The sequence below is a fragment of the Sebastes umbrosus genome, chromosome 23 (genome assembly GCF_015220745.1).
Source record: "Sebastes umbrosus isolate fSebUmb1 chromosome 23, fSebUmb1.pri, whole genome shotgun sequence".
Lineage (NCBI taxonomy): Eukaryota > Metazoa > Chordata > Actinopteri > Perciformes > Sebastidae > Sebastes > Sebastes umbrosus.
This window is the reverse complement of record NC_051291.1, coordinates 16,578,300-16,604,242: the sequence shown is the minus strand read 5'-3', so window position 1 is coordinate 16,604,242 and position 25,943 is coordinate 16,578,300. Positions and strand designations below refer to the sequence as shown.

Genomic DNA, 25,943 nt, shown 5'->3' with positions numbered 1-25,943 from the left:
TATTTTACAAGTTTGGTCTCGACAAAATTGAACTGAAAGAGATTGACCCCCACACGTGGTTGCACAGAAAGACCTTCTCATACTGTACCATAACAAAAGTATAAGTGTCAAGGTCAAGGAAAACTTTATTATCCCTTAGGGGCAAACAAATACAATAAACACAATAAATAGCCTATTAAAGGCAATAAATACGAAAGCTTACAACATACAACATTACAGGGCATTGTTTAGGAAACCAATGGCAGTCGGAACAAAAGAATTTCTGAGCCTATTGGTCCTATCTTTAGGCAGACTGTATCTGCGGCCTGACGGGAACAACCTGAACTCTTCAAGGTGAGAAGAAATAAATGCAATAAAGGCAGATTATTGTATTGTGTAAGATAAAATAAAATAATCCTTTATTAGTTCCACAGTGGAGAAATTTACAGAATTATAAGATTGTTGGTCAACCCCTTGAGAAACTCTATGAATCAGCCTATCATAATAACATCTTAAGGCTGGCTAACAACATCGTCTCTAACCCCAATCATGTTTTGAACAGTGAATATCAACTGTTACCATCGAATCGGAGATACAGGGTTCCACGATTTAATAAGGTTAGACTGAAGCACTCTTTTTTGCATCAGTCAATCCTTAAACTAAATATGGAGCCTAATCCCAGATCAAATGTGCGTTAAAGGGCCCTGAATATTGTCTTCTGTGATTGTAATGTTTAAATGTTTGTATCCTTGTTTATTGTCTTTGTCCTTTCTGTGATGTTGCAAACGGAGCTGCTGTTATGCAAAACACATTTCAGACCTGTCTGACAATAAAGTATAAAGTATAAAGTAAAGTAAGTAAATTGTGTTTATAACGCTAAAAATAACACCTAAAAAAATCTGGGCAAAATCTAGAAGTAATATTACAATTATTATTTATATTTTTTTTTACATAGACAATCTTGAACATCCATGCATCCAAATGGAGGAAAATTAAATTTATTAAAGCATTTATTTTTGTTGTTCCTTTAATTATTTTCTACCCTCTTTTATTTTTGTTATTATATTATTATTTTTTTTAATTTAAGTTATCTTTCCTATCCAATTGTGCCTTGTATGTTAGAAGTATTAAATTTAGATAATGCCTTAATGTTTGTAAGTTAATTATCTTCAATAAAAAACACCAGCATACTCCCTGACGTCATCTGAAGCCACCGGATGTGTGCGTCTCCTGTGTGCGTCTCTTGTCCCCGCCCGGCAGCAGCTCAGTCCAGCAGCTGAAGACAGAAGAAGAGTCCTACAGGCTAAAAATACAAGAGCTAACACAAGATGGCCGGTTTGCCTCGTAGGATTATAAAGGTACACTTTACACGTTGTGTATATATATATATATATACACATCTTAACGAGGCTGTGTGTGTTGTATTGTAACATGTAATTAAGTGGTAATATGTGCGTACAGTTATTACTGCAACATGCAGCGTGTAGCCTGACGTCAGCGCGGCTAGCACAGTTAGCTCTTAGCTCCGTGTTTTGTTTGCCACTTCCGCTTCTGCTCTAGCTGTGCTTTCAGTTTTGATCGAGTAGATTTGTTGTCGAGCTTATAATTGTAGTTTTTAACATCAAGGGGGTTGCTAATTAGTAGTATGGAGCAACAAAATGATGACAGTTTGTATGAATGGGTCCGCTATGTTGAGCTACCTAGCAACTGTAACCGTTAGCTACCATTAGCTTCGGTGATTGGAACACACGTGATGTTAAACGCTGCTCTCGTGTAGTTGAGTCATTTACGTTATTGTAGTAAAGCAAACATGTTCCCAAAGCTTTTTTTTGTATAAAATGAAAGGGGTATATTTAAGGGCCTTGTGTCGTTGTGCGTCAGCTCCAGTGTGCCACCAGGCCCGGTTTTAGTGGGCGCGATCAGCCTTGTTCCGCAACACGGAGCAGCTCTTTCTCAGGTTCAGCAGGTTTTTGTTTTTTATCACAGCCAGTAAACGTCACGTTGACTAAAGTGAAAACACGACACAAGCTTTCCATTATAGAAACCTACAGGTTTGTTTTCCAATCTTAACGAAGAAATGATTTACAACAATATGAAAGCAAGTTACCTGCAGATGTTTTCAGTGCACCTGCTTTATGACATGCAGAAATATTCCACTTCCTACTTTTTGATTTCCATTGCTGTTTGTGTCTTATGATCGCACAATACTTTATTGATTTGCAGTACCACTCTTAATTCTCCACTAATAGCAATAGAAAATGTATATAAATACACCAGACAAACTGTGATAATCTGTTTACTCAATTCTTATAATTAAATGGATCATAAAATAAACCTGGAGCTGAAACAATTAGTCTCTTTCTCAGGTTTAGCAGTTTTTTTACAGCCAGTAAACGTCACGTTGACTAAAGTGAAAACACGACACAAGCTTTCCATTATGGAAATCTGCAGTTTTATTTTCCAATCTTAACGAAGTAGTATTTACAATAATATGAAACCAAGTCACCTGCAGATGTTTTTGGTGCACCTGCTTTATGACATATGCAGAAATATGAAATATTCCACTTCCTCCTTTTGAATACTTTATTGAATTTGCAGTACCACTCTTAATTCTCAAATTCCACTAATAACAATAGAACATTTATACAAATACACCAGACAAACTGTAATAATCTGTGAACTCAATTCTTATAATTAAATGGATCATAAAATAAACCTGGAGCTGAAACAATTAGTCTCTTTCTCAGGTTTAGCAGTTTTTTTACAGCCAGTAAATGTCATGTTGACTAAAGTGAAAACACGACACAAGCTTTCCATTATGGAAATCTGCAGTTTTGTTTTCCAATCTTAACGAAGTAGTATTTACAACAATATGACACCAAGTCGCCTGCAGATGTTTTTGGTGCACCTGCTTTATGACATATGCAGAAATATGAAATATTCCACTTCCTCTTTTTGATTACTTGAATACTTTATTGAATTTGCAGTACCACTCTTAATTCTCAAATTCCACTAATAACAATAGAACATTTATACAAATACACCAGACAAACTGTAATAATCTGTGAACTCAATTCTCATAATTAAATGGATCATAAAATAAACTTGGAGCTGAAACAATGAGTCGATTTAATAGATTAATTCTATGATTATATACATTATATACTGGAATTTTAATTCCCGTTTGACCAATTTGTTACTGCATTTAAAAAGGATTACACTTGAATTGTAATTCCTGTTAATTTTGAAGATTTTTTTTACCACGTTGATGGTGTACAATTTATTATTTTAATAATAAATAACAATTCACTAAATTTATATCTATGTATTTATTTGTTACATTTTGTTTTATAAATTTAGGAAATCAATGTTTAAGTGAGGCCTGATGTTGCTTTACAAATAAAAGAATGGTGAGGCGTACAGCTTATTAATTAAACACTGGTATCGGATCGGTACTCGGTATCGGCCGATACCCAAAGCCCAGGTATCTATATCAGGACTGAGTTGGATCGGCGCATCCCTAAAATAAACAGATAAATCTATCATGAAAATAATGTTAGCTGCATTCCTAAATATTTTTTTTCATTTATTTATAGCAGGTTAATGTGGGGGGAAGTTCTTTTTGCGTTTTTTAATTAAAGTAAGTCATTATGCAGTATAAAAGAATGATAGGGTAGCACTTCCCAGATTTCAAAATAAAGGCGGACAAAATACTAGCATTTCACTTGTTTATTGGCTCACATTACATTAGACATACGTTTACGCATTTCGGCATGAAGCCTTCTTCAGAGCGTTGAGGCTCCGTCTATTGTGATGTGAGCCAATCAAACAAGTGAAATGCTAGTATTTTGTCCTCCTTGATTTTTAAATCTGGGATGTGCTACCCTATCATATTTTATGCTTATTACTGAAGCTCAACCTCCTTTAAGAAAATCATTGTGCAGTATGTCAGAAGTGCTCCTGCCTGCAGCCACATTTTAGTTTCTGTGTTAGACAATAGCTTTTGCAATGTGGTTTTGTATGTGGGGGAGTTTGGAAGTGTGTGTGTGACTAAGCAGGGTGAAAGTGTGTATCCTCATCCAGTATACACTTGAAAGTCAGCACCTACTCAGAAATGTCAACAATATTATGTATTTCTCATTGTGACCACTCTCAGGAGACCCAGCGGTTGTTGGCGGAGCCTGTTCCAGGGATCACGGCTATGCCAGATGAAGGGAACGCACGCTACTTCCATGTGATCATTGCAGGGCCTCAAGACTCTCCCTTTGAAGGAGGCACATTTAAACTTGAACTATTTCTTCCAGAAGAGTATCCCATGGCAGCTCCCAAAGTGCGATTCATGACCAAAATCTACCACCCCAATGTTGACAAACTGGGAAGAATATGTTTAGACATTTTGAAAGGTAAGAAAGCATGATCGTAAGTAAATTGCAAGACTTTTTTTGATATGTACATTTTGTTCCCTGGGTGGCATCACTGTGGAACCACACACAGCATATTGCAGGATTGTAAGGTAGCCCTTTTTGTTTGCATTGTTTTTTTTAAACCTGGAAATTAGCACCAAAAAAAAGCAGCATCATCTGAGTCTGAGGAAGAAAACCTCTTGGCGATAGCTTTTATGCCCATCTGACATGCACGAGTGATCAAGTTATTGTTCCCAATGGGTTTGCAAGCAGCTGCTTACTTAATATCCCAACGAGACAGAGCATCATAGGCATCCCAATGGAGTTTCTGACCACACAACAAATGAAGTCTAACTGGCCTTTTAGAGAAAAGTATTTGGATTTTTAGCAGCATGCTGTTTTGTGCTGGACAGATAGCAAAAACTAGGATTGCCAGGTCTTGTTTATGGGAAATGACTGCCTACAGTGCTGCTGCTCTCAGCAGCACAGAGCCCATTCATTCAGAATCAGAAATACTTGCTCTTATATAAACATAGAAATGTAAGAAAATAGAAATAAAGGAGCATGTAACATGTAAATTATGTACATAATGCTACAATATATAACACAGTATATGTAGAGAAATATAAGTAAATTATAAAAATAAGAAATGAGAATATAAGTAATATGTACAAACATTTGCATTAAAACTTACAATATATAACCACAGTGCAAATCTGTAATAACAATTCAATGTTAAAATAGAACATATTTGCATTTTACGTAGTGCTATTTAATTGGAAATTTGGACAGTTCTGTAAAAGCCTGACATTTTTATATTCTGGATGTAGTAAATATTAAGATGGGGGAAATAGAAATTCAAATTAGCACTTATTACTGACATTGTTACATGATATAATATAGATTACACCTTTCATTCACTGTAAGGCTGCAGTGCTTTACATTCTCTAAATATCATGTCACATCTCAGTAACTGCGCTGAAACAGTAACTCTCAAATATCAAATCAAGCAATACACTGATGGTGACCTTACATCTGACTGAGAGGTTTACGCATCTCTGAAATTACCCTTTTTATAATATGAGACGGCTGAAAAGCATCTGGTTGTATTTGCAGAAAGCAATCTTGTGGGATGAAGCCTCAGGAAGCCGAAGCGATTACAACCATTAAATCAAGTTTTGAGGTAAACAAAGCCATGGTCATGTTTATTTGGCAACAGCCGAACAGACAACAGCAGCTGTGTTGCTAAACTCGCTCTGAGGCAATAATGGGCATATTAGAACAGACTGGTTTGTGGGCACACTGATGTGCACTTAAAGTTTGTCACTAGCTCTTATTTTCTTGTTTGGATTCATTAGATTTATTAGAGTTGTTTTCCATTATCAAGTAGCCTTAGGGAAACATGGATCTCAGAGCAATTCCCGATCGGCTTCAGCTCTCATTCATGGTGGTTGCTGCTTGTCGTCTCTCTCTGCCACTGGAATGTTGTGGCCATCTTTACCCACTTTTACCAGTGCCGTATCACCCTGAAGTTTCCCTCTTTTTAAGCCGATTCTCTTTTTGCATCTCTTTCTGAACTTTCCTTCTTCCAGATAAGTGGTCTCCAGCCCTGCAGATCCGCACAGTGTTGCTATCTATCCAGGCGTTATTAAGTGCTCCCAATCCAGATGATCCCCTGGCAAACGATGTTGCAGAGCAGTGGAAGAAAAACGAAAGCAGTGCCATTGAAACAGGTGAGGATCCGATTAACTCATTAAAGCAGTCAGGATCAGCTGTACTAAACGATATTGCCACCACCGCTACAGGTGGTCACAGATTTCCAGTATGATTTCGATTTGTCTTGTGGTGTTCTCATGAATGTGAAACAACCCAATCAGTGCTGTTGTAGTTGACAACATAATCTGACTGTAAATACAGACAAATATGGCAGTAAATAACCATGAATGAAATGGATGCAGTTTTCAAGTCTGTGAATCATCTGACTGAGATAACGGCTCTCAAAACAGAGCAACACAGTCCATTGTAGACATTTTTGCAAATGAAAGTCGTTCTCCCAGTATAGTATAATCTTTCAACTGGTCCCTGTGGTACTTGAGAAGATGGGTTGAGAGTATTGAGTGCTTACAGTTGTCTGTCCGGTGATCTCCGTATTGGAGGATCATGTAAAAGAAGCTTAGAGGCTTATCTTAATGAATGAGCATTGTTAGACGTGTTACAATCAACAGTATTAAATAGCTAACATGAAGCCAGGTTCACACTGTGTAATAAAGTTGTAACAAAATTACAATTCAGTTTAAATATCAGGCTAAGAAATAACATCTACATGTAGTAACGTATGCTTTTAATTGGTATTGTACGGCTGGTGTATACAGACCTGTCTTGTCATTTCTCTTGAGTTTGCTGTTCATTGAGCGTGGCTTTTTGCTCCCATGTAATACATAATCTAAATTTAATTTCATCAAAATTGAATATTCACCAACAAAGAAGGTGAAGGAACGCTGCAGTGTTGCTGTGCGTTCGAGAGCAAGCCTGATTGATTTGATTGGGCTGCATTAATCCGTCAATGATTTTTCAATTAATCAATTATTAGTTTATCCTATATATTGTCCATCACAATCTCTGAGCCCCCTGTGATAACTTCAGATTGCTTGTTTTCTAACCAGCAAACCCTCAGACGAGGTTATCTGGAACTAGAGCTTAGTTAATCAACAGGACATTAATACGCAACTATTTTGATCATTTATTATTTTAAGGAAAAATACCATATGATATTTTATGGTATTATATACCTTTTGGTTCCAGTAAATGTGAATATTTATATATATTTATATCTTCTATGACAGAAACCTGAATACCCTTAGGGTTTTGAACCATTTGTGGAACAAAACAAGCATTCTGAATATGTCAACATGGTTTTTGGAAAACTATTTTCTAAGAATTTAAAGCGATTAGTCATTAATCGAGAAAACATTTTGTAGATTAGTCAATAAGGAATATAATCCTCAGTTGCTGCCCCAGCTGGAACCAACAAAACTGTATGTTTTCTTCATAAACTTTCTAAATGATAACATGATCATTAAAACTGTTGGTGATTAATTTTCTTTTGATTTGATAAACTGACTAATTGTTTTGTATTTATAAATCCTGGGACATTTAAGTTACTTCTAGCTGCTTGTTGCTCTGGGAGTTTGTTTGCTCATCTGTGTTCACTCTGCAACACTGTCCTTATCCACAGTCCTGCACCGTATCCTCCTCACACCATTTAATCTCTCCCGTCTCTCTCCCCCACAGCCCGATCATGGACCAGGCTCTACGCGGGCAACACCGAAGTATAAAAGACAAGAGACGAGGCTTCTGAATGTGATCCACAAAATGTACTCCTATTCTGTCAACATTCGAATTTAACGGACACAAAAAAAGAGAAAAAGAAAAAAAAGATCATAAGTCCAAATCTATTTGAAAGATATGACAAGAGTTACTGCTGCAGACCTCTGGGTGACTTATTTTCCTCTCTAAGACGCGTTAAGTGTGTGTTAGCCTTTTTTTTTTTTCTGTGTTGCTATTTAAATGCATGGACAGAGAACGACACCCTCCCCACGACAGTCTTAAACATAACATGCAATATGTTGTCCTGAACAAGGCACGTACTGGTACGTTTGCAGAATATACATGCATTAAAGCTGTTTCTCCTTTTAACACATGCATTATTTGTCAACACATCTGTATGTCTTTTGTGAGAGATGACTGATATAAGCTGTCTTCTCTCCCACAAGTAGTAAGCAGACGGAAAATATGAATATATGAATATATGAATGATGACGTTTGTCTTTACTCTTTTTAGGGAAAGCGATGAGTTATTGGAAAGTAGCCCTTTACATTCAACAAGAAGAAGGTTAGTTGGATTCACACTCCTGTGTGTCTGTGCACACCAAAACACGTCACAACACTGAATATGTAGTTGGCAGTGCAGCTGCTGTAGTTCAGCATCATCTCAAGAGCACACGTGGTACTTAATACTGAGCACAGAGGTGAAACTTCTTTACAATATGTTCACAATCTTGTAAAATTGGACATAAAAACAAGTAAATTTAGAGGAAGTACTAACATGTAAACCTTCAAAAGACACTCAGACAAACCGAGAGGGTCATTTTCATCCGCAGACAACTGAGGGAGGTTCATTCCAGCATTTTTAATGTCAAATAAATTCGGCGGTTGCTGTATACTTGCCAAATTTGCCGGTAGAGAATACACCGTACTGAACAGCCACAGCGAACATTTAAAAGCATTTAGTCCATGGCTAGTGTCGATTTGTGGCCCCAACAGATGTAATTTTATTTTTAATTATTTCCATCTTGGTTTTAGGTTGATAGAAAAGGGCAGATTATTGTGTGATTAGATGCCTGAGCCCAATTAGGTGAGGACTGTGTTTTATAATAATCCAAAATCTGATGATTTAATGTCATGTTTTGTTCTTTTAACGTTGCATCAAGCGGTTTGTGCGGCAGTAATGGGAAATTTGATCAGTTTTCTCACATCTGTACAAGTTTCCGTAGAAGTTGGACAGTTTGGGGAGGGTGAGCAGATTACTTCCACATGCTTGAAAAAAGCCATTTCCAACACGTTCAGAAAGGTAGAATGACAGCAGTTGCATGTAGTAGCAGAGATGTGTTGAAAATGTCCTTTTTTTTTTAAGGGTTTGGGACGCTTTGGGAGCTGTCTTTGTTTTTATTTCCCTTTTTTAACTGTCTGTCCATACTATCTATATGTTGCCTGTTCTCTATTTTATTTTCAGTGTTCATTAAAAAGGCATGTACCATAACCAGACTGGTGTCAGGACAGTTCAGACTAGTTTTCTTCGGGGTGTTTGCGAGAGTCGAGTCGTCTTTAAAGGGAACGTTTTTGAAGGTTTTGTCGTCGGTTACGAAGTCGTCTCTCACCGTGATTTTCTGCTCTTTCGATGATACCAATCTGTGATGATAATGTAAGTGCATTGAATTGATTGGGTCATTGTTGTGGCAAAAAAAGTGATATTGCAAATAAAAAGTATTTAAAATTAAAGGCTAATACAGATCTCCTGTCGGCTAGAAATTACATATGATCTCTTGTGTCAAATTCTACGTTGGGATTTGTTTTTGACCCGTAGAAAACACTTCAAAAAATCCTTTCGTTTTAATTATTCGTGGTTAGAAGGATCAACGGATGGTGATTTGAAAGGCTCATCGCCCCGTAGCTTCTGTATGGCTCATCTGAGGGAGGACCGTAACGTTACGTTGTAGTAAAACTATTTCTGTTAAGCGTTCTTTTTAGGTCGATCTCTTTTCTCGCTCTCTTATTGGACCATCGCAGGCTTGGTGTTGCTGCTTCGATCTCTTTGTGTCCCGTCCTCGCCCAGAATTATTAACTAACTGTTTCTAACTGCTACATTTACTCAAGTCTGGAAGATGGAGCACGGCTTACAACCCGGTTAATTTATTGTTTCCTTGAGGGACTTGACAGTAATCTAAACCAAGAAACAGTCACTCACTGGATTTTTGAAGCATCTAGATCAAAATATTGAGAGATCAAACTCTGATTAATCAGCTCCCTATGTGTAAAAAAAAAAAAAAAGTGCTGTTGGTAATTTCAGTACATTTGCATACATGGCTCTTCAAATACTCTGTAAATAAACTGAGTTGAGTAAGTACTTAGAGGCTCGTCTGGTTTATGTATGTGTGGAGTTTGTGTTCCCCTAAAGGAGGGATGTTACAGAAAAGATTAAATTTATGGAGGCTGGCGGTGCTATGAATTTCATGCATATATGTCTCTAGCAGGAATTAGCACTCTGAGAATGAATCTTATTCAATTTGACAGCTTTTGGAGGCACAACCATTTTATAAATTTCAAATCACAGCCCTTAGAATCAGATTTAGGTGCTAAAACCTACATTGCATCTTTATTTGCAGGAGGAAGCACCGTTCATGTCCAACTGAGGGAGGCACTGACGCTTTAAACAGTAGTGAGTCACACAAAATACAGCACATGCTGCTATTTATTTTAGGGACAAGTATATAGCATGGACCAATGGCACATCAGTGTACTATGGGGTTAATTTAATCCATCCCTAGATGGATCTCTTGAAAAACACATGTCAACATGAAAATACATACTAAAACTCCACAATAAATTAATACAAAACTCTTAAAAACCATCTCAATTTGGCTGTATAGGGCTGCACGATTTTGAAAAAGATATCTAATTGCAATTTTTTTTGACTAGAATTGCAATTGCGGTATGATTTGCGATATTCAAGGGAATAGTTTTTACATCATTATTCTCATCTCATTTAAAAACATTAAAAAGATTATGGTGTGTGTTTTTTTTTTTTGCAGGAATCTGTACCAAGCAAAGATGTTTTCCTAAGTCTGTAGTATATGATATGTTGGCCAGGACATCTCTGCAACATCACAATATTTAATTTAAAATGATAATTTGATGCACATTTCACCTTTTAAACAAATATTGCGATTTCTTCCTCATCCTGCGATTTGAAAGTTGCAGTAGACCATGTTGCCATTTCCATAAAATTGATTAATTGTGCAGCCCTACTTTGGTGTAATGATCCCATTAATAATCCATTTTAAGTTCTGTGGATAAGGAGTTCCACATATTAATCCGGCGAACAGAAAAAGTTGTCTGTCGAAAAGGGGATGCACCCCAAGGTACTGAGTTTCTGCCACTAAATGATCTAAGGATTCCAAGATATGCTACAGTAGTTCTGTTCACAGATTCACACTTTTAAATAGAAGACGAAATCAGCTGCTGTAATAGCATTGATAGCACCTGGTTAACAACAGTTAGCATAAAGGAATATTTCCCTTTTTTTTTTTTAATAAATAAACCTTTTTCACAGCATATTTCTTGACTTGTAATAGTAGGAATATGAAGGCTAAGAAAGGCCTTAAGATTTGAATCTTATAAGCAAATGAATACCTAAATGTGAAATGTAATCACTACTTGTTGTATTTAAATACCACGAAATTTATAGAATTTCAATATTTTACTTTGAAAACCACATTTTAATGTTTTTTTTAATTAAATATTGACAGGACTGCACACAAACCTGTGTTTTTCCTGCTATGACATGTCAATATGTGTGCTGTGAGAAAGGTCCTTTTCTCCTGCTGTTCTGTAGAATTTCACCAGATGGCGCCACACACAAATTTGACTTTGATCAGACAACTTGATACCTGTTGGTTACTAGAACTGAGGTACCTCATGAAAATAGTTGTTTTCAGGCACTGGGATGTGTTCTTCCTCCTCAGGGTTTATATTCATTTCTGTTAGGTGTCTTTAAATTCTCAGCAGCATCTCATGAAGTCACAGACATGTGTCCCGTCAATATGTTTGGATACCTGAGCAAATACAATCTCTCCACTTTGGCAACAGTTTTATAGCATCTGCCTTCCTGCAGGAGGCACCTGTCCTTGTTTTTCACATCTTCTCAGCAGACACGAAGGTTTCACAATGTTTTATGATCATGGATCGGTTTATATGGCAACAGTGAGTCATTCAGGCTGGTATGCAGCCATTCTTTGAGTGGAATTGCAGGAAATGATTCTCCCTCACTATCTGAAATATCTGACCAAACATTAACTAGTCTCACAGGCTATTGTCTCTCTTGCACCGTCCATCCGGAGGAAATCGCTGGGTGAAATGATATTTATGAGTCAGTCAATATAACTTAATGCATTTCATATTTATAAATATGAGCTCATATGTCAGCCACTACTGATACAAAAACATGTTGGCTTGATAATGATAATGTCTCAGTTTGTTAGTTATCTACTCAGACTATGGGCTGTGCTTTTATAGAGTTTGACCTCACATTTTATGGTTTGTTTTTGCCAACTATATACGACCAATGAATGACCTTTTTAACAGAGTGACTGTTGAACAAGAGATATGAGACGGTCACTTCAAAGTAAGATCTGAGTGATGGCCTTAAACCCTCACCAGATTAACTGGGTCAGAGTCAATACAAAACCCATAAATACTTTGCACTTCTGCAAGAGGAATCCCAAATGCTGAGCTGTTGCCAGGAAATATTCCGAAACAAAACAACCTCCCCCAAAATGATTTTAAATACTTGGATTTTCCGTAATTTATTTGTTCAGTTAACTAAATGTTTTCTGAAAAAAATCATTTCCCAACATAAACTGAATATGTACCGGCTGTGAAAACAAATCTCCCTCTGGGACAATAAGGAAGCTGTCTAAAGGTAAATGCTGTCTCCACACTGACAGGATGCTGTGTGTAATATAAACAATATGATAATATAAATATCTGCCTGTTAAATACCACAATATAATGCCTACATTATTTTAAATCTGGATAGCTTTGACTAAGGTATAATAAAAATTAATTGTTTTTTATTCAAGACCTGTTTTTAAGATTGACTCAAATCCAAGTACTTAATCAACACGGCAACACTTAATTTGAACCTTCCTATTTTATATTATAAGTATATAAACAGTAGTACGGTATACAAAAAAATAGTTTATAGCACACTTACTCACGTTATTCCCTCCTATCTAGATCCTTGCTTGTGTTGTACGAACTCTCAGATATACGTCTGCTAAATGAAATTGTAGAGTTGTACACTATGATGCCGTTCTAAGAAGATATAAGGACATTTTAAGTATTTTTTTTTTTAATCTTGGGGGTTAGCTGAACTATTTATTGGCTGGGAGACTCCTGGAAGGTTGTCCAGCACATAAAGCCTTGTAAATTCTTTGTGCGGATTAAACAATCTATATATAATGTGTTAACTGGTGAGTCTAAGAGGTGGTAGGCGGATTTTGTTACCTTTGGACGGAGCCAGGCTAGCTGTTTCCCCCCGTTTCCAGTCTTTATGCTAAGCTGGCCCCTCCTCCGGCTGCTAGCTGTAGACTTATATTTGAAAGTGGTGTTGATCTTCTCATCTAACTCTCAGCCAAAACTAACTATTCCTTTAAAGTAAATTATTACTCCTTTTTTTTTTCAACAATATGTTTATTAAGCTTATATATTATGCTTGTATTATTTTATTTAAACACAGACAAAACCACCAATACACCAACACACAGTGGCCACAATAACTAAACATCAGACTTCGATCCCTGGCACATGATATACAGAGCACATGAATATATAGTGGAAAGCAGCACCATTGAAAATACTCATAAAAGGTAAATTGGCACATTGCCTCCAATCCAGTGTAATCTATCATGACAGCATTTGACAATACACAGAGTGGCAGTACAGTGATGGCTGTCAGAGATGATGATGATGTGCAGCCAGCATCGTAAACATAGCCCTGCTCCTCTGACAGATCGTCTCTCGCTGCGTTTGCTGAAAACGTTCTCGTCGCATGCTGCTGATGCTGGACTGACAGTTGATGACAAACATCCTGTTTCCGGCGGTCGAGTGTCGTCGGCATCAGCACTTATTTGAAACCCGACGCCCCGCGGTGGTCAGTAGTTGTGTTGGCGGTATGTGAAGTGGAGAGCAGTGTTGAAATGGTGTGGTTATGAGAGCTCCTCTACTCTCTGCTCCCTTTTCCCTCTTCCTCTCCTCATCTTCCTCTTTCTTCCCTCTCCTCATCCCCCTTTACCTCCTCTCTTTTCATTTCCTCCCCTCTTGTCACCCCCTTTCCCTCCTCTCTTCTCCCCTTTTCTTTCCTTTCCTCTCCTCCTCTTTCAATTTCCCCTCCTCTCATCTCCTTTCCTCTTTCCTCCTTACCTCCTCTAAGTTCCCTCCTTCTTCCGCTCCTCTCCTTTCCCCCTCTCTCCTCTTCTCATCTCCTCACTCTCTTCCTCCTCTCATCTCCCTCTAACTTCCTTCTCCTCTCATCTTCTCTCTCTCTGCTTTCCCCTCCTCTCCTCTTTTTTTCCGTCTTCCCCAGTTACCTCCTCTGATTTCCTTGTTCCTGCTCCTCTCCTTTCCCTCTTATCTTCCTCTCTTCTCTCCTTTCCTTCCCTTTCTTCTCCTGTCTTCACTCCTTTTCCCTCCTCCCCTCCGGCTTTCCCTCTTCGTTTTCGTCTCTCTCCTCTCCCACTTTCTTCTATCCCTCCTTCTTCCTTTTTCTCTTCTCACTTTTCCCTCTTCCACTCTCATTTTCCTTTTTCATCACTTTCCTCTCCCCCTCTTTACCTCCTCTAATTTCCCTCCTTGCCACGCCTCTCCTTTCTCTTGTTAACCCTCCTCTCCTCCTCCTCTCCTAGTTTCTTTCCTTTCCTCTCCTCACACCCTTTCATTCCTCTCCCCTCCGCTTCCCTTACTCCTCTTTCTTTCCTCATCTTCTCTTCTTTCCCTCCATCTTCTTTCTCCTCTCCTCCCTCTCCTCCTTTCTTCATTCTCTCCTCTCCCTCTTCCTTTCATATCCTCTCTCCTCTCCTCCTCTCTGTCCCAGTGCAGATGAAGAGGAGGGGGAATGCAGTCAGAACTCTCTCACCTGTACCCTCCTGCTGTTATATAACCATCCTTATTAAAGTTGAATAAAGTTCAAAGATTACTCTCCCAGGCGTAAAAACAAAAGCCAGCCAGCCAAAAGGGAATCCCTCCTTTGGGCAGAGCAGCTACCTGGAACCACGTCAGTCTCTTTCCGTCTCTCTATGAAGAGTTTGATCAGGTAAAGGTCGCTCTCTCTCACAGCTATTATACAAGACGGCTGCAGTGGAATACTAATGCAGGAAGTGCTTAGTTTGCTTGCTTCCTAATGTAAATTAGGAATGAGCCTAGGAGATTAGGAGTAAAAATCTTATTCTTTTTGTGGTGTGAACTCACATTTTCCTTGTTGAACAGCCTGAGGCAGTTTGTACATATTTTACTCTCTTTATTATATAGAGATATGGTTTCTCCCCAATCTATGTGAGTCCACTCAAATTCATTCGTAAAGGTCACCCCAGGTAAAGTGTGCTTTACAGAGGTACAAAGGATATTAATGCAACAGTTAGGAATACATATTTAGCAGGGATTAGGAACAATCAGGAACACAAATGTCAGCACTGTTGAGAACAAACGTTGCATCCCTACAGAGAAATGTGAATGAATTGGAGTTTTTAATCAATGCCAGGCTGAAATATCTCAGACGGATCACTATGAAATTTTGTACAGACATTCGTGGTCCTCGGAGGATAAATCCTACTAGCTTTGGTGATCCTCTGACTTTTCATCTAGTGAAATCATCAGGTCAAAATTTTAGTTTGTTCAGTACTTCGGATCCTGAGAAAATACTTGGAACTAGGGCTGTCACGATATCAGAAAATTATGATTCATCATAATAATGATGCTATCAGTCAAATTCATCTCTAACTTTGTTTATTGTGCCTTTTGTCTCTTTTTTGGCAAATGAATTACACTCAAAATACAAGTGTAGGGAGGAGAGAGAGTCTGTAACCATAACAGTACAAAAACGTGATTTAAGAGGCGTTAAATTAGTTACACAATATCATATGAGTATTATTAACATGATATCTATATTTAATTTTTTTAATATCACGGTTGTCGTCAATACTGGTAAATTGCCACCGAGCGTTGCACCCAAAGTTCAGATTATTTGACCTCAGTTGCCGCTGACCTTTCAAAGCGCAACCAATGAGATAACAGCTACAACTGTTGTTTTTGTTGCCTAGAAACAGTGAATGCCGTTCATTGCACACTTTGTGATGACATATATAATACCTGTGCTTTACCTTGCGGTGAGAGAAGAGCAAATTTCTTAGCATGTGAAGGCAGCTTTAGTCTTGTTTAAACATAACACTAGATTTTTTTCTACATTTTCCATACATTTTCCATATTTAATGCATTATTCCCTGTGCAATACAATATATTTTAGTGTGTGTGTGTGTGTGTGTGGGTGTGTTGTGGTGATGCCTGGGATTCCTCTTCTGCTGCTGTGACGTTTTCATCCATAGCGAGAACAGGCTGTCCTGGGCCATCCTTCCACTTCCCAGCACTCTATCTCTCTATATATATAACAGCCACTGCAGGGAAGGATAGATGGGTGTGTGTGTGTGTGCGTGCGTGCGTGCGTGCGTGCGTGCGTGCGTGTGTGTGTGTTCGCCTTTATGTGTTTGCAGAGGCCCCTGTATGTAAGGCAAGGGTGCTTTGGATTTAAGTAGCCACCCGGTCACATATTATAGATAACTGTGCGCTGCTATCACTCTGTCCTTTTTCATAGTAGTATTAGCATTTTCTAACACTTTAACTTTTTAAAGTTAAATGCCGCTGTGTACTGTAAAAGTTATTGTACTAAAGTAACAAACTCCCTCCTCCCTCATTCCTCACACTTTTCTTCTCCTCCATGCCAAATCAAACACTCCGAAATCAGCCTGGACTCGTTCAGGAGCCTCATCTTCTATCGACTTTTCTGTTGATTATTATTATTAAGATGGCATAGGCTTCATAGGCACATAAGAAAATCAGTGTGTGGTTAGAAATCAATCTGCAAGTTGAAGAAGCAAGAGGGAACATCCTGTTCCCTTAAGTAACTAAACCAGAAATATGTGTTTAATTAATGTTAATGTCAATTATTTCTTAACAAACAGCTCCCCGTGGCTGACTTTGAGGCTAATGGGGCAAATGAATCACACCTGATCAGATACTGGATGTCATTATGTCATATGTTGACACACCCACACACGCATACTGTACATACCATCATTAGGGGCACGGTGGTAGTCTCGCCCCGGCAGCAGTGTTAAATGTAAATAATTAACAGTCTCCATTCATTGGATCTCTTTATGGGACCCGAGGAGGGAAACCACCACCCAGACCCGAAAATACTACTAGATTACAGTATCGGAGGGAGTCACGGTGGTGCTGACGTTGCTGATCAATAACCTGTCAAACAGTGTGCTGATAGCGAGGTTTTAGCCCTCAGGGTTTAATATGTCTCGTCTGTTTGGCTGAGTTGTGCTCGCATGGGTTTCCAAGGAGATTAGTTTAACACAGACTAGAGATCGGCTGATCATTGGGACACCAGGTTGCCATAGACGGCACAACACATTTCAGGAGGTGCTGACACATGACCTTTGACCTCCTAATGTTAATGAAGGGTACATTTGAGAATTCTAAAATCTTTCTTTTTAGGTATTGGTCCAGCAGAAATATTAATTAAGGCGGCAACTAACTTTTCAACATCAATTACTCTGCCAATTATTTTCTCCAAGAATCAATTAAATGTTTGGTGTATAAAATGTCAGAACATTGGCTTCAAAAATGCCAATTAAATCCATGCAAGGAGGGTTTTTTTTAACAGATGGTCCAAATTAAAAGTTATTCATATAAAACTAGGAAAACAAATTTGGCTGTATGGATGACAGCGTCAGTCAGTCAGTCGACCACTTTGGTCCGAACTAAAACACCTCAACAACTATAGACCTTTTCAAACTTGACAACATAAACATACTAAATGGGTAGCTGACAGGAAGTAAACTTGGACCAAAGCTGTTGCCCTAGCAACAGAATGGCAATTACAAGACATCGGCTTTGTCCGAAATCGCATACTATGCACTACATACTCAATAGGTGTACTATCGTTCAACATACTTTTGTGTGAATAAACAGTAGTATGTATCTTTTCGGACGCACTGAGCAGTAATTTACGTCGTCACTTCCTGAGAGCCTTCTTGCTGGTTGGAGACGTGTCACCACGGTAACCCGTGCCAACCTCATGTGACCAAAACGACAGTTTGTGAGAATCAAAGTCTGAATTAATTTAAAATATATTAAGATCCTAGTAAATGGAAATCTTATACTTCCAGTTAAATTGAAGCGTTATTGATGTTACAGAGCTGTCCGTTATGAACGTTGTCATCACTAACGCATTGCATTGTGGGATAGTTATGCTGCCCAGCGATGCATACTGGAATATTTCACCAGAAATAATATGCAATTCACATACTATCGGTTTCATACTAAGGTTTCGGACATACTAAAATATCTCACATTCTGTTTAAGCGTACTAAATAGCATGTTAGAATGGAATTTTGGACACAACCAACAGCTTTGGTTAGCATTTTGTCAGCATGTTCACGTTAGCATTTAGCTCATAACAGCTCTGTAGTGTGGCTGTAGTCTGTCTTAAACAATTCAATTGACTAATCATTTAATTGTTTAAACTCTAATAATTATATTTATTGACCAATATCACTATTATATAAACATATGGCTGCTTGAGATTTTATGTAGTAAACGTTGCATAGAGACGACACCCAACCCTGAATGCACATACATATCAGACAGAGATAAGGCTGGTGGGATGGCCCGTAGATACGACAGCAGGCATAAAAAGGTTGCCTAGGTCCAGGCCTACTGATGGAGAAATGTGTTGACAATTCTGTCTGATATCAGGCAAATAAAAAGGACTAAACTGACTAGTTGTTTGTGCTTAAATAATTTGGAAAAGAATATCCAGCTTATTGTACAATATCCTTAAAACACAAACAATCTAATTGTAAAGGTTATACCCTTCAGTCGGTAAACAAACCTGTTACCTCATATACTTTTTAAATGTTTTCACCTTTTTCCAGATTTATGACCGACACACTCTTTCCTCTCTCTCGGTCTAATCAGTCAAGAGGGAAAAATTTGCTTTTGGCAGCGGTGTAAGCTTCAGTGGATTTACTTTGGAAAACTGCACACAAAGTTCAAGCATTGCCCCGAGAGGTGGTGAGTAATAGATTTTCACATGCACCTAAACCCTGTTTCCTTGGCACGCTGTCACATCGTCTGGCACAGATGGGATAACCACAGAGTCAGTGCTGGTTGTTATCAGGTCATTATGATGATTATGCCTCGAACATCTTGATAAACACCAGAGAATCTCCAGCTTTAGCGTGATTACACCGGCAAATACAACACGTATTTATAATAGTACCTGATGTGACCTAATTCACAGCAAACAAAAATGAATCATGTGATTCGCAACACAACGATGTCACTTGAATTGCAGCCATACAGTACTTTAGTCCCTCCCTCCCTCCTTTCTCTCTCTCCCCCCCTCTGTCTGTCTGTATTCAGGTCATTTTTTCTTGCATAACAGCTCATTCATAAAACAGCACCACACCTCAGGGAAGGGATGGGATGAGGAAAAGACTGTAGACGGCCGCTGAGACATATCAACGTCGACACGGGGAGGATTTTTGCTGCAGTGTTAAATAGCTGTGTGAGGTTGTGTCACGCTGTGGTGCAATGTTCTTACTGTAACTGTCAGAGGGAAAACCTGTATCTCAAGTTTGCAGTTTCCAGGAGAGTTTCCAACTCTGTTCTACTGTAAAAAACAAACACTGTATTTATGAAAGGTTAGTTGTTCTATGTTGGGAAATAAAGGCTATATAGTGGCCTTGTTTTAGGTTTCACGGGTTCTGTTATCTCTGTTTTAAAATGATTACTGTTAGAAATGAGAAAAGATGATTAAAGGAAAAAAGGATTTAGGAGGATCTATTGGCAGAAATGGAATATATTATTCATAACTATGTTTTCATTAGTGTATAATCACCTGAACTAAGAATTGTTGCATTTTCCTTAGCTTAGAATGAGCCCTTCATATCTACATAGGGAGCGGGGTCCTCTTCACAGAGTCCAAACATGTTGTATCGCCATGTTTCTACAGTAGCCCAGAACAGACAAACCAAACACTGGCTCTAGAGAGAGCCTGAAGGCCACCGTAGTTCTCCTACATGCTTGTAAAGGGAGGAATGAGTAGAAGGGTATTCAGTTGGTTGCAATCTGCATCCTCGCCAGTAGATGTCACTAAATCCTACATACTGGACCTTTAAACATAAATAATATTGACAAATTTATTTATTTATTTACCAGCTACACTGTGCCGTGGGTAGCTAGCCCCATAGATTATTATATTTAAATAAACAAGTTCAAATATATATAAGTACAGGGTTTCATGCACTTATATTTGCCAAAATAAGGATCCCCACTAACATTACCACGATAAAATATTGTCCTCCACGGTAAAAGAGAGTTGATATTTCAAATAGCAATTACCATATGTCTTTTCAATCCAACAATATACAAATAATATGCTTTGCATGGCCAGGAAAAAACTGAGGAACATGCACATTATAAGAAAAATAACTCCAAAAAGAGGCAAAAAAGCATACAATAACATAGTTTAAGAAGTACACAAACAGAAACAACATCATATGTTCTGCTGAAATAAAAAGTAGTTCCATGAAATATATATATATAAACTAAGATAACGAGAGCAAATGAGTCAGCATGGGCCAACAAACAGTCATTCAATTGGAGAAAAGGGAAAAACAGCAATGTCATATGGCAGTACCTTCAGGTACACTACAGCTGAGTCTATGTTGTCCATTATGAAGTTGTTGAATGACAACAGAAGACACACTGAGACGGGGTGCCAAGCTCCTTAAAACTGTCTGGGTATCCTACATGTGAGACTTGCCTTCTGTTGGCAATAAGATGTTCAATAGCGCGTGTTCTGACAGGTCTGTTTGTTTTGCCCACATGCCGTAAGGGCAGATATAAAGTAGTTGTTTGATCTACTTTAATTCCTGCCCTTCAGTGTGTGGGCAAAAACAACATCAGGCCTGTCAGAACACACATTATTGAACACCATAATGGTTGACTTATAGATTTTTTTCCCGCATTTGCTTTTGTGTCAGATCTGATGATGGTCTCTTGAGCCAAACATTTTCTTTTTCTGCTCGCATTTTTGTCACTTCCTATATGTGAGTAAACTATGTTGTTGTACAGTTGGCCTCTTTGTGAAGTTCTATATCAGATTATGACATTACAAGGTGTAAAACTGAACTTCCTTTCACCTTCTGACTACTCACTTTATTTATAAAAGCTTTTGGCATACAACAATAAACCTTTCATTTGTGTTACCCACAGCAGCACTTAACTGTTGTTTGTTTCCTCTGTTAAACACCCCAAGGTTAACCTCGTCTCTCATAAGTGTCTTACTGGAGCAGTGCAGTCTAAATCTCTTGGTGGAATTGGAAAAAGATGTCCTGTTTTTTATTCAATCAAGGCACTTCCTCCTCAGTGTTGTTAAGAGCAGCCGTCATACATGCGTGGAAGTTTGATTTTCAGTCAGTTTTTAAGCTACTTGTTAAGGTGAATGACATCTTTTTCAGCCTGCGTGTGTCATCATCACTGTGGGGTTTTGTCTCAGACAACTTTCCCACATTCTGGCAATCACACTGTCACTGTCTGGTTTTGTTTATGCCCCTTAAAGCCTAATCTTCACATGATTATAGAGTGTCTGTGTTTTTGTTCTACCTCATGGAGACAGAGGCATCATTGTGAGAGTAACATTTGCCTCAACAGTGTGAGCAGCAGCAGTTAACAATAGTAAAGTATAGTAGTCATAGTAAAGTCATCAAAACATACGTTTGCACATATATTCTTTAATATGCTATTTATTTATATTCTCTTTTTGTATATCAACCTGCTGATAGCTATGACCTCCACCCTATTTGTCGCTGTCTTTCTGGTTTGCGCCAGGTAATTCATCCCTAAGTGATGTTTACCCATGCTCTGAGTCTATTTTATCCACAGCTCTCATAATGACAGGCTTTAATATGCACCAACAGGCAGCCTTTGTGTCCTTTCAGCCCTCACAACCAACTTATTGTCATGTTTGCATCTGCAGCCTTGACACCTGTATTTATTCTGTTGTATAAACTGTTAAAAGAGATGTTGATGTGAGTTGTTTTCAACAGTGATCTCACGGAGATGCTGTGAGCATCTCATCTCATCTCACCCATCAACCATTCATCTACAAACATACAAAACCTGGACAAAATAAAACCAAACTATCTGGATGGATAGATACCACCAAAGCTTATTGAGAGTTTTAGTAGTAATTTGGGTGAGCTGACTATTTAAATAGTCCGGGAGGAGAGAGGCCACAGTGCACAATAATATCCAAAATATTATGAATGTATTAGTAACATAATCTTTTTATAGTTGTATTTATGATTTTTAAACACTGAAAATCCTGTCCATGTGTAATGATAAAGATAAAGAAAATGTGTTTTAATTATTACTACCTACCTGTTACTATTATGTGCACAATACTGACAATACTGTGACTTTGAATTTAAGCAACAAAATTGAAAAATGTAATAATGTAATAATAAACTTTAGCCAACTGAACAGTCACATATTTTTGTCTTTCTTGAATAATAGGCAAAACTCAACATCTATGAAAGGTGTTCGACAACTATTGCCATTTAAACTATCTTTTGCACTCTCTTTAATGCTTATGGACCAATATTGGTGCTGAAATGAGATTTTCACACTTTGTCCTACGTGCAGAGAAAAGCTAAATACTGTATATCTTTTCATGAAGGAGTAGCCACCACATAGCTATCTAACGATTAGTTAGTCTACCGTTAGGTAACTTAGCCCTGACCATGACTGTATATATAGATGGACGACGCATCTCCACTTCCTCCCACTGTACAGAAGTGAAGCCAAAAATATCCTGGATACGGGAGCTTCCAGATTTTGACGTCATCTGGTACTAGAGTCTGTGCAGTAATGATCGGGCAGTGGAGCCGCGGTATCGAGGTCACCCATCCAAACCAATTGCGAGCTGAGCACGGCCGCAGCTTGCTAGCGAGAGAGACTCACAGCTGCCAATCATGACTTCTCATTCCCCTTTTTATGGCGTCAAATGACGTCTACTTTGACTTTTTAGTTTGGCCCATGTCCCATCCGCTAAAATGGAGGAGGCAGGCTTTATGACTATACTGCAGCCAGCCACCAGGGGGCGACCGAGATGTTTTGGCTTCACTTTTGGGGAGCTGTCATGTCGTCCATCTTTATATACAGTCTATGGCCCTGACCCAAGACTGTCATAGGCCTACTGGCAGCATATTGGGTTACCAACGATGGAGTAACGTTGAAGATATTAACGTTTCTTAAAAATTGAAGTTGTGGTGAAGCTAACACGAGTCTCAGGACAAAGCAGAAAGGTTCTCCGAGCACTCTGTTGCTACGTTAGTGGACGGCATAGATCCATTAGCAGAAGCCCCGTCACAGGCGCTATATTCAACAGTGACAGCAGCTCACATCCATCTTAGCAGCCTTGGCCGACTGTCAGGAGCTCACTTCATCACTGGATGAGCTCCATCCCATGAGAGCACTCACCTCAACCCGAGCACCTGCAAACAGCTGCTTTGTTTGTCATAGTAAATAGCCTATATAAAGGGAGGCTGAGTTTACTAAAGCTTATTTTTAAGCTGAAGTGTTTAACAATGGAGACATTACAGGAAAACAGATGGTCCCAATCTAAAATTAGCCTGATGGCTACTCCATGAGTATCCATGCACTAAATTTAGGAGGGAATAAATGATACTTCATCGTCGTTATATCTTGATCGGAACATTTATATCGTTTGTGTTAGAAGGCTGTTATTTTATATGCATTAGCACATGTTTGGGAAGAATCCTTGCGGTCACGACTTGTGATTAGCTTGTGGTTCTTGTTTAGTCATTTCCCCTGTGTGTGTGTGTGGGCTAAAGTCAAAGAGAGGGCATAGGTATCATCTATATTTTAGACAAAGGCAAGCACTGTCTGTATTTAATGTATCATGATCTGTAGGACATACACAGTAGAGCTTGTTGTACATTAGATACAGCAGATACAGAGCAGAAAGGTAGTTATGACCTGTTGTATGGTTAATCAACCTTCCTGTATAAGCAGCACAGAGTCTAATCATGTGGTTTCTTTGTCTTTTGTCTTTCAAGTGGTATAAGACAAACTTTGTGAAGGTATGGTCTCTTTGTGTGTGTTTGAGTGCTTACAGGGCATTTCTACGACAGATTACAGCTTTTTGTAGCTCTAATTTTTCCCTGTCTGGCCACAAGCCATTCCCTCACAAGCCTCATGTCTGAAGGCTCGGAGCTGAGGTCAAAAAAGCGACTTACGTGTAAGCTAATCAGCTCATACGTGTAATCGGAGTTGGCTGCAAACACTGAGTGGATCACAGGCAAATGGAGAGGCAGATTAGACTCCATCTGTGAGAGTTTCTGTATGTGTAGGATATCTGGATAGATGTAACTACTCAAGATCTCTCCGTATATTATACTGGATACATATTTGCGTGAATAGTCTGTGTTACATTTGCGCCCGTCGTGATGTCAGAGAGCAGATGTCATGTGACGCTCCTGATAAAGTGAAGACAGCGATTACAAGCAGCCGTTCAGTCCTGGCTCCGTCATTCCTCCATCTGTCCCGATGCGAGCCAGGAGAAACCGGATACTTCTAGCCCCCTCACACCTCGGCTATAAGGGGACCGCTTAATTGCCTTCCTTCGCTATGCAAGAAGATGATGATAAACCACTTCAAGTAGCACAATGACAGCTAAGATTTATTTTCCTCTGAGGTGACTGATGCTAGTAACATGACTTGTAATATTTGGGAGCAAGAGTCTAATTTTAGTCCGTCATTAATCTCTTGCCATCATATATTATATGCAAACGACATTACAATTCTATAAATACATTAATTTTCGAACATCTCTTCCTAACCCTGAGCGCACTGATACAAACTACAACCCTCTAAAATCGTACTAATCCCGTAATAATCCCTCAAAAATATTCAGACTCACTTATATAATAAGATTTTTTCAATCTCCTTTTGGACTGACATTACCTCTGTTCATTTAAACATTTGCCCATCATGTTATCTTTTATATTCTTTATCCCCTTTATAAATTTCCTACATCATGTAACCTGTTATTTGATGTATTTTTTTTAACTTGATTACTATATTTTTAGATCAGTGTAATGCCAGTGTAACCCTGCTAAAACGACATGATGACGCTGCATGACTTCCAGTAACACAGTGACCTGCAGGCTTATTGTGTTTCCATCACATTCACGTGATGACCGCTGTTGTTGAAGTGATAACATGACTTGACTTGTGCGAGTAGTGATTTTTTTCATCAACGCTGAGGAATTTCTCTCTTATCTGGAGAGCAATTATCTCCACCATTCACTCAAGATATGTGTGCAACCAGGGGGGGGGAAAGTGAAAAATGGTTGGGGTCAACATGCGGGGACCTTTTTTTCCACAGTTTTGACCTGATAATGAAACTAAAGGCAAAGTTTAGTTATCAAAGTTATTAGAATTCATCCTGAGGGGGACATGAATGTCTGAACCAGATTTTATGGCAATCCATCCAGTAGTTGTTGAGATATTTCAATAAAAGCCACAAATGTGAACCACGTGGTGGCGCTATAGAGGAAAAGTAAGGGGATCAGTAAAGTTAGTAGGATTCATCCTCTGGGGATCATGAATGTCTGTACAAAATTCTTTAAATTAAGTAAAGATGATTGGCAATTGAATTGAAATATTAAAGGGACTGTTTGTAACTTCTCACACATATAAATCAATCCGGGTCGGTGTCACATGTGCGATCGCGTGTGGCTACGCTGTTCAGACTCAGACTCCAACACAAACTACACGGACGCACCAAAGCCGCAAAGTTATATCTAGTGAAGCCCGTCTTGCCAAACGGTGTTGGCCGCGGTCGGAGGA

At 38.6% G+C, this 25,943-nt stretch overlaps 1 protein-coding gene across 1 annotated transcript; it reads left to right on the top strand.

Moving 5' to 3' along the window:
* The first annotated feature begins 1,180 nt into the window (after positions 1-1,180).
* On the top strand, positions 1,181-10,065 carry ube2nb (ubiquitin-conjugating enzyme E2Nb). Its single transcript, XM_037760495.1, has 4 exons — positions 1,181-1,337; positions 4,136-4,382; positions 5,975-6,115; positions 7,674-10,065. The coding sequence occupies exons 1-4, from the start codon at positions 1,308-1,310 to the stop codon at positions 7,715-7,717; spliced, it is 462 nt and encodes a 153-aa protein (XP_037616423.1). The 5' UTR covers positions 1,181-1,307; the 3' UTR covers positions 7,718-10,065.
* Positions 10,066-25,943: the final 15,878 nt, after the last annotated feature.